The 19,456-nt window shown below is 36.6% G+C and overlaps 1 protein-coding gene across 3 annotated transcripts in view; it reads left to right on the top strand.

Annotated features, from left to right (window-relative positions):
- Positions 1-4,961: 4,961 nt before the first annotated feature.
- larp4b (La ribonucleoprotein 4B) overlaps positions 4,962-19,456 on the top strand; it is a 38,308-nt gene continuing 23,813 nt past the window's right edge. For 2 of the 3 annotated variants that reach the window (XM_017309922.2, XM_017309921.2), the window contains exon 1: positions 18,537-18,820. In XM_017309922.2, coding sequence (XP_017165411.1) covers positions 18,665-18,820 — 156 coding nt within the window. In that variant the 5' untranslated portion in view covers positions 18,537-18,664. Of the gene's footprint in view, positions 5,500-12,471; positions 12,606-18,536; positions 18,821-19,456 lie in introns of those variants that run through there. The other variant, XM_008434693.3, reaches the window with a different exon arrangement.

The raw sequence follows: 19,456 nt of genomic DNA, 5'->3' as shown, positions 1-19,456 counted from the left end.
CATTGTTTTAATACATATTTTTTATCATATATAGTATTTAGTCAGGTTCATCTTTATCTGATATTAATACTTATTTAAGGATTAGAGGCAGTTTAATACAGCAAAAATTACATTATCCATGTAACAAAATAAAAAATGTTAAACTAAGCAACATAATCTAACCCTATCCATATAATCTTGAAAATAAATGTTTTTAGACCTATTAATATTGGACATAACAGACTTACCCATAATGCTCAAAATAACGGATTTCTTTATTCTTTGGGTTTTAGTGCAATCATTTATTTTTATTTTTTTAAAACAAGACTTTTATCAAAACGTTAGGAAGCGTTAACTGAAGCAAAAATAATAACTTCAGAAAGATTCTATTTTTAAAACTAAACAACATAATTGAGACTTATCCATATAAACTTAGAATTAAATGTTTTTAAACGATATATTTATAAAATTTGGACCTAATAAACTTAATAACGCTTAAAATACCAGATTTTTTACTTTTAGATTTAAATTCAATAATTTATCTACTGCTATTTTTAAACGCCTCTTTTATTAAAGTCTTACACTAACTAAAGTAAACAAAAAACACAAGAGACGGAAATAACACACCGATTTGTTGTGACCCGCGCTAATCAGAAATTACCCAATCAGAGAGCGCCGCTGTTCCAGAGCTCCACCCACCCTCGCTGATCACGAGTGAAGTTCGCGTGCGCCCTCTGGCCGTCTGGACCAATCAGGACGGCCCGCGGGGAGCCCTGCGACAGCTCCGGGTTCGCTGCTGCACCAGAGAGAGGGAAAACATGAAGAGGTCCCACTCTGAGGCCAAGGCGGAGGCGGCTGTTTACCTCTTAAACAATCGCCTCCATCCTAAAGAAATAAAATTAATTATAATATCGACTCAAATTATCAAAACAAAGCAGAATTAACTCAATTTTCTATTTGATAGAGATAAAATGCTTCCATGTGACGTCACACTCAATTCAGAAATCATACAGAGGTGAAGAAAACTAGCACCTTTAGCTAGTATTTGGAAATGTAACGCATTTTAAGCTTAGAATTATATTTCTAAGTTGGAAAATTAGTAGCAACTGTCTGATAATGGCTGAACCAGATAAAAAACTTCTATATTTAATTCTCCTAAGGGTGTCCAAAGTGTGGCTCATGGGCCATTTGCGGCCCGTTGAGTGGTTTTGAGTGGCCTTGGATGCAATTTGGGAATGGTTTAAATGGTACCGATGCCAAAGGAGACTTTCTGTGTTTTTCTTTGTATGAAATTTTCAATAATAAATTCATATCTTAAATAGAAAATTTTAGATACAAAAACAAATGTTTTGATTTTAATTTAATATTGTAGTAAGTAGGGCCATAGTGACTTGTCATTCAAAAACAGACTTGGTCAAACCATCCATCCATTTTCTTTCACCCTTGTCCCTCAGTGGGGTCGGGAGGGTTGCTGGTGCCCATCTCCAGCTGGCGTGCCGGGCGAGAGGCGGGGTACACCCTGGACAGGTCGCCAGTCTGTCACAGGGCAACACAGAGACACACAGGACACACAACCATGCACACACACACTCACACCTAGGGGCAATTGAGACAGACCAATTAACCTGACAGGCATGTTTTTGGACTGTGGGAGGAAACCGGAGTACCCGGAGAAAACCCACCATGCACAGGGAGAACATGCAAACTCCATGCAGAAAGACCCCAGGCCAGGAATCAAACCCAGAACCTTCTTGCTGCAAGGCAACAGCTCTACCAACTGCGCCACTGTGCAGCCACTTGGTCAAACCCAATAATTAAATACAGTTAAGGGTTTTCAAAGACAGTGCTCATTTTTGTTGCTGGGAATAAACTAAAATTGATATTTTGACTGACTACTTAGGAAACTGCACAGCTTTGAGACTCTTTTTCTGACCTGTTTAACAAGTAATAAGAAAATAATTCACAATTAAATCATAATTGCATTTTCAACTGAATAAATAAATAAATTGTGGCCCTTGAACTCTTTCAACTTTGTGATTTTGGCCAACAATGCAAAAACTGTTTGAACACCTCAGTCCTATTACATTTATTCCCAGTTTAATGAAAGAATCCCATCAGAAGTACAAATTAAACATGTTTGTTTTTCATTCAGTGAATTTACTCTCAGTGGGAAAAGCAGCCAGAAATTTTACTCAAATAAGAGTAACAATACCTTAGAATAATATTAGTAAAAGTATGTTATGGAAAACTACTCCTAACAATTTTTCTCTCTACTTATGTAAACGTAACTACCCACCTCTGAAAATAATACAATCGATTCCTGCAACATTTATTTTGCTTTATGTGTTTCCATTAACATTTCACATTTCAACTGTTTGAAAACATTAAACATTTTTAAAATTCGCTCAAATTTCTCATTACAAACTGATAGAAACATAGCTACAGTAGCTGCATTGCAAATGCGCTCACAACTTTGTAAATATTTTTCTAATGTTGAAAAAACACAATTTCGTGATTCAAAACCATGACGAGCCATTTCAAGTACTTCCTGTCTTCTTCTTCTTCTTTGTGTTTTGAGCCAGTGGCAACTTCCGGTTGATCATGTGATTCATGTGATGCGGAAAAAGTGTTTCCATTTCATAAATCAATTTAGAAAAAAAAAAAAAGACATCTAATCCTACTGCCTAAACCTTGTATAGAAAAACACTTTTTTTTTTTCAAACTATCCGTGTTTCCATTAAGTGAATTTATTTTCGAAATGTCAAATTGCGCAGTTTTATGGTCAATCATGCGATTTTTGAGCGAATTTAGAAAATTTTGTAAAAACGAAGAAAAAGAAAAATATGTGAAGTTGGCATGTTTCCATCTGACTGTAATAAAGAGGAAGTTGAGATTCCAAACTAGCATGGACTACATATTGAAGAAAAATTTGTACTGGAGGCTTTGACTTTCAAATTCATTTTTCAGAGTTTTGTGTCTCTGGTAGTTTTGTGTCTTTTGACCTCAAAATGAGAGTTTGCTACTTTCTACGTTCTAATAATTAATTCTTCATTATTAGTGCATTAACTCTCTTTTATTTTTATTTTTATTTTTAGAAAAAACAAACAAATATGCAAAGTACAAACATTTTTTGCAAAATCGATGAAGTTTTTTTAAACATTTCCATCAGACTTTTCTAATTTTATCCTCCAAAATGTGTATAAAAATCTTTGATAGATGGACACAGGAGGAATATGTACTCAGCCTCCCTTTCATGTTAACCAGAAAAGCACCAGACACAGTTTAGGTTGAAGTGAGACTTCCTGTTTCTACTCCAGCTTTGTTCTGATGCTGTTTTCTGTCTGCTGAGCCTGGTGGTCTAATATGTGTGAACCCACTGTTAGTATTAGTTTTATTCATTTTAAGCAAAAAATAATAATTTGGAAAAGTTTTTTAAGCTTTGAAATTTTTGCAATTGATTATATTGTATTTTGTCTTAAAAATACAACAATTTGCTCATAACTTTACAGTTTTTTTGTCTTTCTAATGATATCATTTGTCTATTAAAAGTACTTTTGTAGTAAATTTTTCTCTTACTTACATTTGTTAATGGTACATTTTTACTTTTATCTGAGTATAAATACTTTAGCACAATTTTTGGCTACTTTATTAAACGTCTTCTTTCGGATGAGATGAAATTGGGAGAAAACCTGTTTCCTGCTTTTCCCCCATAAAACCTTTTTGCTTTAATCACTTCCAAATAGAAAGGGCTACACCTGATTACGGTAATTTCCAGGTTAGAATTTCAGAGGCAGATTTAATGTAGCATTTGGAACCACTGACTTTTCACATTGTAACTCCAAAACATATTTTTTTAGTTTATTTTTCCTATTTGTGGCTTTTATTTTGGTAAAAATGAGTTGCACCACATTTCCAACAACTTTTATAACTTTTAACAGGAACAGGATTAGTTTGGGTTTGATATAATCACTTCAAGTAAATTCTAATTTCCACGTTTGAACCCAGCATTTTCCCTTAAAAAGATTTCTCTATTTGTTTTTACAGGAGATGATTCTTAGGAAAAATAATACTGACTTTAATAATAAAAACTGACCCCCTCTCCCCCCACAGATTTCTATTTTTCCCCAGAATTGTGAGAAAAAAGTCTGATTTCTTAAATTTTAAATTCTGATTGTAATCTCAGAATTCTGACTTTTCTAAATTCTCAGATTTAAGTTGGAATCGTAACCTTATGGTTGTAATCCTCCAAAGTATTTTTCACATTTCTTTTTCCATGTGAAATTTCCACACATGTATACATTCATCCTTTCTTTCAAAGCTCACGAGTTCTTAATCAGAATTGCAACTTTCTTAATTTTGAGGGGAAAACACAGTATTTTGAGATTTAATTTTTAATCCTTAGATAAAAGTGAGAATCTTTTGATTAAAATCTGAATTCTAAGATTAAAGTTAGTTCTGATTTTCTTTCTCATAATTTTGAGGAGAAAAAACATAAATTCTGAGATTACATTTTTAATTCAGAAGTAAAAGTCAGAAAATTTAATTTCTTCCTCAGAATTCTGAGATGAAAATCTGAATTTTCACTTTAATCTCATAAATCTAGTTTTTTTTCTTTCTTGAAAACTGAGATTAAATCAGGATTTGGACTTTTCTTCTCAGAATTAGGAGTAAAAAACTAATTCTTACATTAAGTGTATAATTCTGAAATTTAAGTCAGAATTGTGACTTTTCTTCTTCAGAATTCTGAGATTAAAATCAGAATTTTGTGATTAAAATCTGAATATTTTTTTCCTGGTGGTCGTAATCCTCTTCAGTATTTTTCCCATTTTTGTTTTCCTTGTGAAATTTTCACGCATTAATTCTGTTGATTCAAAATGAGCGATATCCATAGTCTAATAATGAGAATGACATTTTAATTCTCAGAAATGTTCTACTTTGTCTCCAAACTCGTTGGAGTAACTCCTCTGCTGACCAATAGACGATCTTAGTGCTGCACACGAAAGGGAAAGGAAACGCCGACTTCTCCATTCCAAAATCCCTTCTGCCTCATCTTTTAGCACCAACGGCTTGTTTGATCGATTTGAAGCTTTGAGACGCTCTCTCCTTGGCTTCAGGGCTTCTTTCGGTCGCTTTTCGACTGCCTGTTTGCGCAGAGCCCGCTGTTGGCCTGGAGAAATCCATCACCGCTTGAGATTTGAGGCGCCAGATTTATTGAGCCCGAGTGCACAAAGTTGATAGTTAGCCACCTAGCTAACTGTTAGCTCGCAGCCCTTTTTTGGTTCCAGCTTCGGGGGCGTCGTTTTGCGCTACATTTGGCTCCCGACAGCTAGCAGCTACACCTGAATGCTCCTTTTGGTGAGGTTTAGAGCTGCTGTCGGTAGAGAAGGCGCTCCATATTGGCTGCTCGCTGATAAGTCAGCGTAAAAAGCCCGGAAGGAAGCCAAAGTGAAGGCCCGAGTCCAGCAACACCAAGAGCCGCCTCCGTCAGTGTTTGTACCGCCGCGCAGTGAGAGTTGACAGGTGAGTGAGAAACGGCCTTTACCATCCCGTGGAGGTGGGAATGGATTGACGTCCATGTTTTCTGCTATTGTAACTAAATATTGATGTTATCTGTAACAGTTGAGGGGTTGGGAATTTCGCGGAATCACGCCATCTTTCCAGTTGTAGTTAGCCGCGGTTGCTACTTTCTTAGCTCAGTTAACTTTACAGCAGTGCTTTTTAACAGCTGGGTTATGTTGGCGTTTAAACGGTCATATTCGGACCGGACCGACCTCTGATTAGGTCTTTATACTACCCCCCCCTTCACCCTCCAACCACAGACCGGTCATGGCCGTGGCCTTTAGCCCGGGAGTTGCAGTCTTTCTCGGTCTGCATTGCGTCTGTGGTGGAAGTTGCTGTGTTGACTTGGAAAGTTGATCCAAACAAACATGGCTGTTGTGTTGGGAGGCGTCATTATTTATAGCGACATTTACATTATTTCTACCCTAAAGATGGATGCTTTATACTTTTCGTCTCAAAGTTTTATGTGTTTTTATTATTTTTTTGAATATACAGCGTGTTGCACTATGTCAAATCTTTTGTTTTGCAAATCCAAGGGAATGAGAGGAAGTATAAACTTATGTATGCAACATGTATTACACGTCTAATATAAATATACAACATTTAAACACGCATTTATTAATCAATATAGTATCTATTTAAATTAATTACAGCAGCAAGAACAATCTTTTTATTTTTAAATTTGACGAAAAACGAGTATCAACAACAAAAACATTAATAATAATAACAATAATAATTATGTTTGTGTGATAATTAAAAATAATCAATATTCAACTTATTTTACAGTTTAATTCCACTTACTGAAGTTTTTTTCTGGTAGTTCTGAATTAGCAATTGATAATTTTTGACTTTGTAAAGAATGGGAACTGTCTGTAGTTTATTTATTTTTTACAAATAGTTTGTTGGCCTGTCTCAATAAATCAATTAATCTTATGATTAATTAAAACAAACCAAATATTCTCCATTTGCATGATTTATCAATTTTCCTTTTTCTCTTTCTGCCAAAACCTGGATAACAAAAGTCTTCAGTCTGTTGTTTTGGACCCAGTTGGCCCTTATTTTGAAGGACAATTTTTGTTGCAGAGCCTGACTTTGTAATTCATTTTATTTGCTATTTTATTTATTTTTGATATTTAAAATGTCTTCCGGCTCCAGTGTTAAATGTTTGTTAGAATCTAAAGTTTATTGATATTTGAGAATGTGTTCTTGAAAATGATGTCAAAACAACAATATTATAATTTATCGCAATAACTTCTAATTTACAATTGATCAATTTATCATTCAAAAATTTGTTCTTGTGACACGTAATGCTGCTGAGAACCTTCGAAATTCGCTTCAGAGACGTCTTTTCTTTCAGTGTTTGTGTTTTGGATAAAAAGTGCACGAAATTTATTGGTGATATTGATCCACTTAAATTATATGTTTGCTTTGCCACATTCCAGTTGAATTTTTAAAATTTTACCTGTCAGGATTTTTTTATTGTCTTTTCAATTGAATGTTCACCCATTGAAACAACTCAAGAACAATTTTAACCACCTTTTTGGATTTTAGACGAATGATATTAAAGTAGAACAGAACCAGAAATTAAACTGGCTGATTAAAATGTCAAACATGGCTGTAAAATAAGTTTTTAAAACGTTTACAAGCAGAATCAAAGTATCAATCTGGAATGGGTGAAATGGATTTGAAATCTTTTCACATATGTTTTTTTTTTTTGTTTTATGGATTTCTAAAAAATATTTTTTATATTATGGAAACATTAGAAGAATAAGATGTGAAACTAAGATTTATCTTCCTGTTGCTCTTATTTTTAAATAGAACAGCAGCAATTTTTCCTAATTCTGCTGAAATTAAAGATGCTTTTCATTGAATGTCTTTTATAATAACAATTATTTGTGGTGGTAAAATCTAGAGTTGTTGCAAAACAACAGAGTAACAAATTCACCAACATTCACAAAATATCACAATATAAGCGTTTCATATCTATAATTATTGATTTGTTTTATGTTTTAAATATCTGAAATGCTGCCAAACTGTTGTATTCAGTTTTCACTTCACATCGATGTTTGAAATTTTGAAGCGGTTATGAGGCACAACCTGAAACTGATGCAGCAGCAGGTTAGTCAGCAAGCTGTTGCTAGGTAACCAAAGAGTGAGCGAGTTGCTAGGCAACCGAAGACTGAGTGAGTTAGTTGATTCCACCAACCTAGCTCAGCAAGGGGTTGGGAGACTTTCCTCTGCCTACATCCCCCAGAATGCTGTGCTGTGTCACATGCATTGATATTGATATTGATCACATGTTTATTGCAATATATATAGTTATTGATTTTGTTTTGTTAAGAGACTCTGTGATTGACTCAATGCAGATTGCTTTGGCTTTAGCCAACAGAAGGTCGTCATGTTTTCTGACACTCCAGAATGTTTTAACTACTGAAAGCTTCATAATTGGTATTTTTTTAAGGGGAATCTTTAAAGGCAACTTTTTGCAGTTGAATTTTTGCATTTGAGTTTTTAGGGCAAATTTCTCCAAGTGAATTTTTTTTTTTTTTTTTTAGGTGAATTTTTAAAAGCAAAGTTTTGTCAGTTAATTTTTTACAAAGCTTTGCAGTTGAGTTTTTAAAAGCAAATTTCTGCAGGTTATTTTATTTTAATTTTAGGTGAAATTTTAAAGGCAGATATTTGTAGTTGCATTTCTGCATTTGAGTGTTTGAAAGGCAGGTTTCTGCAGGTGTTGAGGTAAATTTTCAATTAAACTTTTCACTGTGCAAATTTTACAGGCAAAATTTTGAAAGTGAAATTTTTTCTGGCAAAAAAAAAAATTGATACATATATTTGCAGAAGATTAAAATTCAAAAAATCATCAGAGTCTAATGACTCTGCCATAATAACCTTTTTGTAATTACTATGCTTATTTCCCAGAGTTTTTATTTTGGAACATGTTTTCACAGTGGCGCAGTTGGTAGAGCTGTTGCCTTGCAGCAAGAAGGTTCTGGGTTCGATTCCTGGTCCTGGTCTTTCTAGTTTGCATGTTCTCCCTGTGCATGGTGGGTTTTCTCCAGGTACTCCGGTTTCCTCCCACAGTCCAAAAACATGACTGTCAGGTTAATTGGCCTCTCCAAATTGCCCCTAAGTGTGCGTGTGTGTGTGCATGGTTGTTTGTCCTGTGTGTCTCTGTCTCTGCGACAGACTGGCGACCTGTCCAGGGTGACCCCGCCTCTCGCCTGGAACATTAGCTGGAGAGGCACCAGCACCTCCTGACCCCACTAAGGGACAAGGGTGTAAGAAAATGGATGGATGGATGAACATGTTTTAACATTTTAATTGTATTTTCTACTGCATCTTAATGACAAATTCTGTCTAGAGACTATAATCCCTGATAATTGTTTCTTTAATAAACAGTTTCTCAGTTTAATATCTTTTTCTCCAGTTTTTCTCATCTTGCATGTGGCTTCTGTGAAATCCAAACTGTTATCCTGCTGGAGAATCTCTGATAAATTATTGCATATCAGGTTTAATTCTTGATCTTAGTAGACCTGTGTTCTAAAGAAGCCAATTAAATCTGCGTTCCAAGACTCTGAAACAGAACCACTTGTTCGCCTGTAAAAAAGTCAGACTGGAAACATACTTGGTGGACCACTGCGGCTTTTTGCGCCAGATTTATTTCAGAGAACCACGGGGTCATAAATTACTCCGTAAAATTACGCAGAAGGAAAACAAAGGTGTGGAAAACGACGGGAGGGTGGAGGATGTTTTGGTTCAGGATTGTCTAGACAATGAGACTGACTCACTGCCCTACTGTTCATGTGTTTCAACCCGGGTCAGGGGTTCTGTTATGTTGTTATTTTTAAGCTGGTTTGACTTGGAAATCACTGCTTCAACATGTTTTTACTCAAATAAAAGCAAAAAGAAATTATTCAAGGGGAAAACATGTTTGACAAAAAGGCTGAGTACTGAGTAACTGATCATAATATATGATTTAACAGCAAATTTGAAGAAGCCTCTGACTGAAGACGCTGTGTACAGTACATGCTAGCACACGGCAGTACAGTACTGGATGCTAATTTATAATCTATACTCAGACCTGTTGCAATAAGCAATGAATCGATTCATTGCATAATAAATTAAAACATGTAATAGTTTCCATTTTCATAATTTATGATTTTTGTCTTTAAAAACTGAATCATTAAAGTCTTCGGTCTGGTGTTTTGGTCTCATCTAGCCCTTTTTTGGAGGACAGTTTTGTTTACATAGACTTCATAATTAATTTTATTTGTAGTTTCTGTTGTTTGGTTTATTTACTTTGAATATTTGAAATATCTTAAAAGTTTCTGTATTAGTTACTCATTAAAATTGAAAGTTTGATTTTTGAGGATGCGTTCCTGCATTATTACGCCATTACCATTAAATATGGCCTCAAAACAATAACATCGTTTATCACAATAACTACTGGGAGGATTTATTGTCCAGCTAAATGTGTTATTGTGACAGGCCGATGTTTATTGTATCGTCTTGGTTCCCAAGCGCCTCAGCAGATAGAAAACATTAGAACAGTGGTTCTTAACCTGGGTTGGATCGAACCCCAGGGGTTCGATGAGTCGGTCTCAGGGGTTCGGCGGAGCCTCTGCCGTGGAGGTAAAGACACACTTGTGTAAAGTCGTGATGACGCCCCGCTTTGCCATCACTTGCAGCAGAGGATCACGTCACATTGCTTAGCCAATCAGTGCTGCGGAGGGGCCCTGATTGAAGGAGATCTACTCTCAGCATGAATTTGAACTTGTGTCTTTAATTACTTCAGCAAAACTCACCGTTTTTACCAAATTCTATAGTCTAAATCTGCTCCTTAGTCGCATCTTTTCGGGGTTGGTACTGCCTCTAGTGGCGAGGGGTGGTAATACGGCTAATATAATTACATTACTAAATCAGAATACCACAAAGTATTTTGTGTGTGTGGGTGGCGGGGGTGTGGAATAAGAAGGGTTCGGTGAATGCACATATGAAACTGGGGGTTCGGTAGCTCAAAAAAGTTTAAGAACCATTGCATTAGAACAATAAAGTTTATGCACAAACAAGAGGTCTCACTTTGACATAAATTGCAGGTGTGTCTCTGAAACATGTTTCAATCAGTAAAGTTAGTATCCAGAAAGTTTACTCAAGTAAAAGTACTGCTACTCCATAATATTAATCAAGTAAAACTAAAACATATCGTTACTGTTTTTTCTTTCCAAAAAAGTTACTCGTGTATTTATAAATGAGTAAATGTAGCTAATTACTAATAGGAATGCACAATAAGTAACATTGGTATCAACTGACGTTTATTTTTTAACACAGTTGTATCGGCCCAGTAGTGAAACTGGGCCAATATTGTATAATATCAGTTATCAGACATAACAATATTGACATAGGATATTGTTTTATTTTTTTTATCAGTGCATTCCTAGGTACAGAGACAGATTTCTGTTTCTATAATATTATCTAACTGTGCTTAGATAAGATTCTACTTTAAAATGTCAACTCCACATGTTTTTTATTTTTAAATAAAAGTGAAACTTTTTACATTAACTGCTGTCTTTCTCGGCTCAGAATCTAAATAATTCATAGTTTTAAAGCAGGAAACCTGGAGAAAAATACCTGAAAAGCTCTGGACATGTTTTCTTGTAGTTTGTATAAAGGAATCTGAAGCAGCTTGTTACAGACCGAACCATTGAAGAATGTGTTCCCCGTTTCTAAAAACAATATATTTACATCCTATTAGTTTGTGCAAGTACATCTCTGACCTAACTGTACATTTCCAACATTATCACTGCTTAGTTTTAAAAGTGCAGTCGCTTACTGCAGGACGTGGATTTAAACCAGGCAAGTTGGCGTAAATATCTAATAAAAAGTCATTTTACTCCAATACATTGTATAAAACAGCTTTTAATTAAAAAAAACTACAAAGAAATAATATAAAAATAATTACTTAATACTAAAAAAATGCTTTTAATTCTACTGTTCAGGAAGGTTTTGATCCTAAAATGGTTATTTTTTCAGATTAGTTTTTTTTTCTGAGCTCCATTCATATCTGTGGAATGACACACTGACTGTGTATCATCGTCATCGTGTGGTTCAAAGGTCACCAGCTTTACAGCCATGCCATTCTCTCCCTGCTTTGTCTGCAAACACAATCAGAGCCCGTGTCACAGGCAGGCACCGATTGTTGGGCCGGATTATCAGCGCTTCACACACAGCTTCAGCAGAACGGCAGAAAATACGTGTTTCCACCTCTCAGGAGTCGAGTTTTAAAAAATGAGACTGTCAGCCGAGGGTGAGAAAACTAGAGAGTTACAGGGCCTTTAAAAAGTATTTGCCTCTTTTATTGATGTTACAAATCAGCTAAGAGCAACATAATTGTTTTTTACTAAATAAAAAACCCCCCAAAACATTTAATATCAAAATAAAAACTGTTTTCTACCAAAATGCATTTTAAATAAAAATATAAATATTTAAAGTAACTGAGTTAATTCAACAGAGGTCCAGTCAAGTGGTGCTAGTTGTCTGGAGATAACCTGAGTGCAGTGAGTCTGTCTCTAAAATGGTCCTTTTGCTAATTTAATACCTGCTCAGTCTTTGCCTTTTAATACAAAACATGAAGGGATTGTAAACAGAACATTGTAAACAGAGTGAGAGATATTTTTACTGTTTTGTGAAATTAAATGTCAACTGTTTCTGCAGCTCCACAAACAGAAATACAGTTTACTTTAAAAAAAAAAAAAAAAATCCGCATGCTAATCGCGTTAGATTCACTTCTGTTGGCCATATCTTTGTCTCTCCTTAAAGTAACTGCCGGCCACTGACCTTTGACCCGCTCCGTCCACCCACACGTCACAGCTGATATTTGCTAAACATCCGCGTTCAAAGCTAACGTGTTTTCGTCTCCGTCTGCTCCCTCTGAAGCTTACTTGGTGACACAGAGACTTCTCCCTGAGGAGCCAAGAAGCAGACGGCTCATGACTTCTGACCAGGACACGAAAGTTGTAGCTGAACCACAGGTGCAGCAAGTACAAGAGGCAAAAGAGAACTCTCATTTGGTGAGTTTTGTGTTTTTTTTCTTTTGCTGTTTTTCAGCGTTTCTGCTTTTGTGTGCATAAATTTAAGCAAGGCGGTGTGACTTTTGACACCTCTGAAGGCTCAAATTGTTGCTTTCTATCTGATAAGCCAACATGTGGCCTGACGATGGTATTGTGTTGAACTATTTGCTGGCGGTTCTCCCACACTGATTGTGTTTTATGAAGAAGAAATTCTTGGTGAATGAAAACATCTCCTGTAACTGAAGAAGCACAACCTGCTTTTATTTCTTTCCTTTCGTGAGTTTAGGACAAATAAAAACCCAAACAAACTGGAAGAGTGCCGGATTGTTTGTGTGCCACTGGAGAAGCAGCACTATTTATATACATTTTTGATCAATTTCATGGTGGTTTACGTTTTAAATTTTGCATTTATAATTCTGGAGAATATAATTTGAGACTAACTTTGAGTTTATGTTCTTGTTTTGTCAACAGTCAAATAGAAATCCAGCAAGAAACAAGAATAGTGAATTGCAGTGGTGCATTGTGGGGCTATTTTTTTTGTCAATTTAGTTAAATCTGCAGTATGTAACTTTTATAAATGTTTATTTACATATGCGTTAAAACTGTTAGCATATCATTACAGTACAATATGAGGCAGATAATCTGTGAAAAGATCAGCTGCTGCTATTGTCTGAAGAAATGCACCAAAATAACCAATCAGAGCCTGGAGGAGGGTCTTGGTGCTGCCAATCGTTCTCATGTAGTTGCTGCTAAATATTCTAATAGTGGATAAACGACTTACTGCTAAAAGAAAACCGTTTATCAGGCGTCTTCGGTTACCATGCTAACTAGCATTAGCGCTCAGATCAAGCTGTGTTAGCTGCAGTGTAGCAATAGGGGCAGCGTTAAGATCCGCCTTCTGTCTCTGATTGATTGTTTCTAGTTGGTACTGGGAGCACTGGGATATGCCAGAGGAGCTTGATGTTTTTTTTTGTTTTTTTTTTTTAAACCATACTGTCATGACAAAGTGACAGATTCAGCAAATATGCCAAAAAAAGTGCATCGTGTGAAATTGGAGGTCTGTTGGGTGTGTCTGAAGGGCCCAGTGTGTTGATCCTCAGGTAAATCCAGGTCTTTCATCACCGTGATGGAGGAGAAGGCTCCATCCTCCTGTTATTATTTCAGAAACCTTTCTTAGAAAGCGTTGCATCAGGACCAGCGGATAGTTCATCTCCCTGATGGCTGCAGCCATCAGTCACTTCCCTCACTTTGTTCCCAGATGTTGAGGAAATGGCCTCCTCGACTAGAAACACACTTTACATGTCGAAGTGATTCATATTAACCGCCTCTGTAATGCGAGCTGCGGCCTGTTTTTATTTTTGGAGATGATTGGTTTCATTGTAAAGCAGAGATTAAATTCTGACCCATCTTCTCTCTTTCTCTCCAGTTTTGAGTAAAATAATAATTATTACCATTTCAGGTAAACTGTAAGCATGTTGGTTAAATGTGAAACTGTATTAAAATTTATTAAATCAACACTCAGCCCCTCCAGTTAATGCAGAGGATTTTTATTTGTTAGAATATCTGTTCCCATGAGGCTCGTATTTAAGGTTAAAAATAACCTCTAAATAGTTTAGTTTTCATTAAGACCACATTTCTCTATTTTCTTAATTGATCTGATTTAATATTCTAATCTTAAATATCAAGTTTATTACCTGTAGCAGAAAATCATCATCATAAACAGAAATGAGTATTTAAAATATACACCGTTTCACTACAAGTTAATTTAATTAATTATGTAAATTATTGACATTTGACCCCACGCGCTAATTTTGAGTAATTAATTGCATAGATTTTAATGCGCCTGCAGGAACCGATGCATTCACGTGTTCCTGGTATGCCCGTAAACCTGACGCACAAGCGACATCCGCTAACGATAAGCTAACCGGAGATTAATTTCTGCTTCAAAAACGGATCTGATTGGATGTTGGAAAAGACTATCGTTATATTCACGTTTTGATAAAGGAGTTAGCCAGTCATTGAAGCTATCCTAGCTTAAAATGGCATCTCAATGCTCAATATGTAGCTGCAGCAGAGACGCTAACACTAACGCTAGCATCCACTGCCAACATTTCTAAAGAAAGTCCATGAATGAGCAGGAGTTCCTGAAACACTGGAAAACTGAATTATGTACCAATCTGATGGTTAATCTAAGGGTTTACGTTGATTTTAAAAATACACATTTTAGTTTCAATTTTGAGGCCCTAATTTAAAAAAATCTAATCCCTTCAGGTCTTATGATTGAATCTGTGATGCCAACTTCACCAGTTTTTTCTAAACTCTCATATCCAGAGTTGGAAAAATCAGTCTGATTTAAATTACCCGATTGGTTTATAATAAACACAGCAGTTACTGTTTGTGTACACATTTTGAAGCAGCTGTGGCTGCTGATCTGCACATGTAGCCTCACAAAGATTATGTAACTTTAGGATGAGAAATCTTTCCAAAGAGAAACGGTGGCTCCTAGAGATAAGAGACATCCAGACTCTGCAGAACGTCTCCAAATTCAGGGAGCGGAACTGAAACCTAAACATCCAGAGGTGTTAAAGAACTGAAAAATGCTCATGCCAAAGCGATGAAGGCTGTTTTACTTTTCAACCTCTCTTCTGCCTGGCGTCTCAAAAGTCTCCTGAAGGCATTCGAACAGCTTGCATGGCGTATTATTCCTCCATGGAGCTGCTTGGACCTGCTGGGTTGATTGATGGAAACACATGGTTGACTTCTGCAGTGACTGTTTGGGCTAAATGTGGTCACTAGGCGGGAAGCCCCAACAATATACAACCAAATAGTTTGTAGGCCAACAATTTGGTTTGATTTTTGATTTTACCTTTGTGTGTTTTTGATCAGATGTTAAAGCTGCAGTATGCAACTTTTATAAAAATAGTCTTTGCATATTTGTTAAAACTGTCACCATGTGGTGACAGTATTTGATAATACAAATAATTACATGATAAATGATAACAAATATAGTAATTTCCATTTGTATGATTTATAATTTTTCTCTTTCTACAAAAAACTGGATGACAAAAGGCTTCAGTCTGGTGCTTTGGTCTCAACTAGACCTGCTTGTGAAGGACAATTTTGTTAGAGAGTCTTCATAATTCATTTTATTTGTTGTTTTGTTTATATATGTTGGATATTTAAAATGTCTTTCTGCTCCAGTCTTAAATCTTCATTATAATTTAAAGTTTATTGATCTGAGAATATGTTCTTGCATTATATTACTTGAAAATGGTTTGAGAACAACAATTTTATCGCTTATCACATTAGCTTCTGAGACAATATTGCAAAATTATCAGCAAAATTTGTTATTTTGACAGGCCTAGATACAATCTGTCAAAAGATAAATCTTCTCCACATCCTCTTTAAGCTGCTATTGCTGTCTGAACAAATGCACAGTTCCCAACCAAAAACAACCAATCAGAGCCAGGAGGCGGGTCTTAGTGCTGTCAGTCACGCTTGTGTACTCTGCTTAATATGCTAATGGTGGAAAAACAACTTAAAGCTACAGGAAAACTGTTTATCTACTGTAATAAATGTCAGGCTATGCTAGCTGCAACAAGGGGAATGAGCAGCGCCACATGGCATTGTTATTGACAGCGCTAAGACCCGCCTCCTGGCTATGATTGGTTGTTTATAATTAGCCAGATTATCTGCCTGATATGAATAAATATGTAAAAACGTGTATATATATATATATATATATATATATATATAAGTTGCATCCTGCAGCCTTAGTGTGATGCCTTCAGGCGTTGGAAGGTGTTTTTACCCTGTAAGTTCGGAAAAAGAAAGATCACGATAAAGACTGGAAAACGGATAAGAAGCAGCGGAAATGGAAAGGGGGCAAACTGACGCCCTGATGGCGTCTGGTGGGGTAACGCTTCAGGCTGTAGGTCTCATTACAAGCTGCTGGTGGTGGAAAAGCAATCAGTGAACCAAACGACGGCTTCCAGCGTTTTTAGCATATTTAGTTCAGGGAGATCCAGCTCCACTGCAAACAGAGAGGAAAATCTTTCCATGTTGGGAACAAAGGGACATGCAGCAACTATTTCTATATCACAGAATCTGATTAAAATAGCTTCATTGTGGTAATTTTATTGATTTGCCTCAAAATGTTAAGCGTAGACCTCAAGATATGCACTATCTGAAAGTAGTTTTCTCAACTTTTAGCATTTTCTGCCAATAGTTTCATATCCGTCTGCATTTTAAGCAGCTAAAATCTGTTCCTGCTGGCCAAACGAACCTGCCTGCCCATATGTTGAGCACATATGTGTTCAAAACGCTTTGGATATTGACCTATTTTATAGCCACAAATGTTCAAGTCAAGGCATTTATAATTCAGACCAGACATGAAGAAAGGCAGACTGTAGTGAGTCTGTTAGAAAAGAGAGCACCAGTTGTTTGTTTGGTTTTTCACCAGTAGAGAACGTGGAGAATGTTGTTAGATTAACACGGTTATTATCCAAGAAGTGGTCGTCAGGTTAATTTCAGGTTGGCGGATGATAGAAATGGTCTTAATGGGAGAACTTTTAATCCTGAATGTCCGTCTGAGGAAAAAGTTTTAAAATTAGAAGAAAAAAGTCATGGTTCTTTGAAAGTGACAGAAAATTTCCTAGTGTGATTTATAAAACGTATAACTTCTTTTTTTTATTTGTACATCACAATAAACTAACAACCGTTTCGTAAAATTTATTATCAACTAATTAAGGGTTTTATTGTGGATTGCATTACTTTTTTCCCCATGTTATTTAGGTGTAGACTTTAAGCTCATTGTGCTTTCGCCTCTTTATTATTCTCCTATCTTTGATCTGTATTTTAATTGTGTAAAATATACTGAATTAATTATTGGATATCAATAGGTGCTCAGTTATTATACCACTTCAGGAGTTCTGGGTAGAAAATATTAGCAAACTTTGATTTCTGTACAGTTTTGTCTTAATTACTGCTCTTACTATGTTGTTCTTTCAACAAATTGCCTTTTTTTAGTCTATATTTTCTAGTTGATAACTAAATTAGCTGATGATTATTTGAAAACAACGATTAATCCAATAGATTTTTTCAGCCGTAGTTGACTGTTTTCACTCTGATTCCAGAAGACGTTTGTCGTAGTATTGTGTGCAATAAAAATAACTACCCTGGTGTTTCTCAGTTCATATCGAGCCTCTGATTGCTCCTGATGTTTGCACACCAGCAGATTAGTCCAGATTCAGCTGTTTGCAGTCGCTGCTCTTCTTGGCGGTGCTTCATCAGCTGCCCTGGGATGACACCGACAGTAACTCGCCTCTGAATCACTCCAACAAAACAGAACCGTCTCTCTCTCCGTCATCACGCCAGCCAACCTTTTCACCCTTGTCGAGGAATAGGAACATTTAAAATCTCTAAAGGTCAAGCAATGCCCGGTAAAAAAACCCCAAAACAAAACGCGTTTGGTGATGTCAGCGGGGGTTTCTATGGCAGCCGGCTCGGACAGGAGCTGAAGCATTAGCATAGTCTGCTGTGTGTGTGTCTGCCTGGCCTGGATCTGTCGGTGCAGCTTCCAGTCAGACTCGTCTCTCTTTCTATGAATCTGCTTCTTGTTTTGACTTGTTACTCCTCCTGTAAGAGGAAACAGGTTTCACTGTGTTTTCGTTCTACTCCCAGCAGCTAATTAGTGGAGTTAGTCCGTTAAAACACCCATGAGGGTTGAGCTTTAGCGTTCGCAAAGGCTTCAGGTGAGCGCCTCAAAGCCCCATGGACGTCTCCGCTGTTTTCCCAGAGAATGACTCAGTGCAACGGTGACATAAACAAAAGCAGACACGGATGCTGAGCAGGAGGAGGCAGCCACTCAGCTTGTGCAACGTCAGCCTTGCCCACCAGGGCAGCGGAGCCTCTCTGCTGTCATCAGATTTGTTGAATCGACGGAGCAGCTTGGAGCAGACGGAGTCGGAGGAGTCCGGCTAAAACTCGAAATCACACGGGGATGATCGGCGGTCTCATCCTGCTTGCATGTGGGAGTGTGTTTTTACTGAGTTTTAATCATGGATTGGATGGAGTGGAGCTTTTTACCACCTTCCACAGGAAGCTTCTGGCCTCCAGTGCCTGAGGAGTTAAATGATGCGCTGGCGCTCACCACGGCTCTGGGTTACGGTCTGTTTGCCTGCGAGGCGTGCAGGCTGAACTACTCCTTTAATCCTGTGAGTATTTCCAGTGGGTTCAGGCCACCAAGACCCTCAGAAATACTTTAATTTCCGCTTGTAATGCACAAAAGCGAATGGTTTTTAACAATATAGAGAGTTCTTCACTCATTTAGAACCTAAATACAACTTTAAAACAGCATTTAGGTTTCTAAGGCAGTACAATATTTCTATTCATTTCTGTAATAAAAGTAAGGAAAAGGGCAGTTCAGGATCAAACAAGAAGTTGAAGAAGAGTGCGTCTATTCACCTGAAATTTGGAACAAACTTCCTTAAAACTGCAAAACAGCTGAAACACTGAGTTAACTTATTAAATTGAGATTAAAAACCCTCCTGTTCAGAGTTGCTTTTGAACCACAACTGAAAATTGAATCACACATTTGATGTGTATTGATGATTTTAACGACGGCACTTCACAAAATGTAATGCCTGCTACTGATTTTCACAGCTGTTGACTCTATCATGTATTTATGATGATTTTGTTTCCATGATGCACTTTGATCTGCATTGTTGCTGGAATGTGCTACACAAATAAAATTGATTAATTAAAAAAAATAAAAAACTCAGGCATGGTGTCCTCCCATGACAAAGTAGAAATGGCAAAAAGTCTCGCTTGAATTTAAAGATCCTAAAGAG

The sequence above is a fragment of the Poecilia reticulata genome, chromosome 17, assembly GCF_904066995.2.
Source record: "Poecilia reticulata chromosome 17, P_reticulata-male-v2, whole genome shotgun sequence".
NCBI lineage: Eukaryota > Metazoa > Chordata > Actinopteri > Cyprinodontiformes > Poeciliidae > Poecilia > Poecilia reticulata.
Note: the sequence above shows the minus strand (reverse complement) of the source record. Positions and strands in the feature narration are given on the sequence as shown.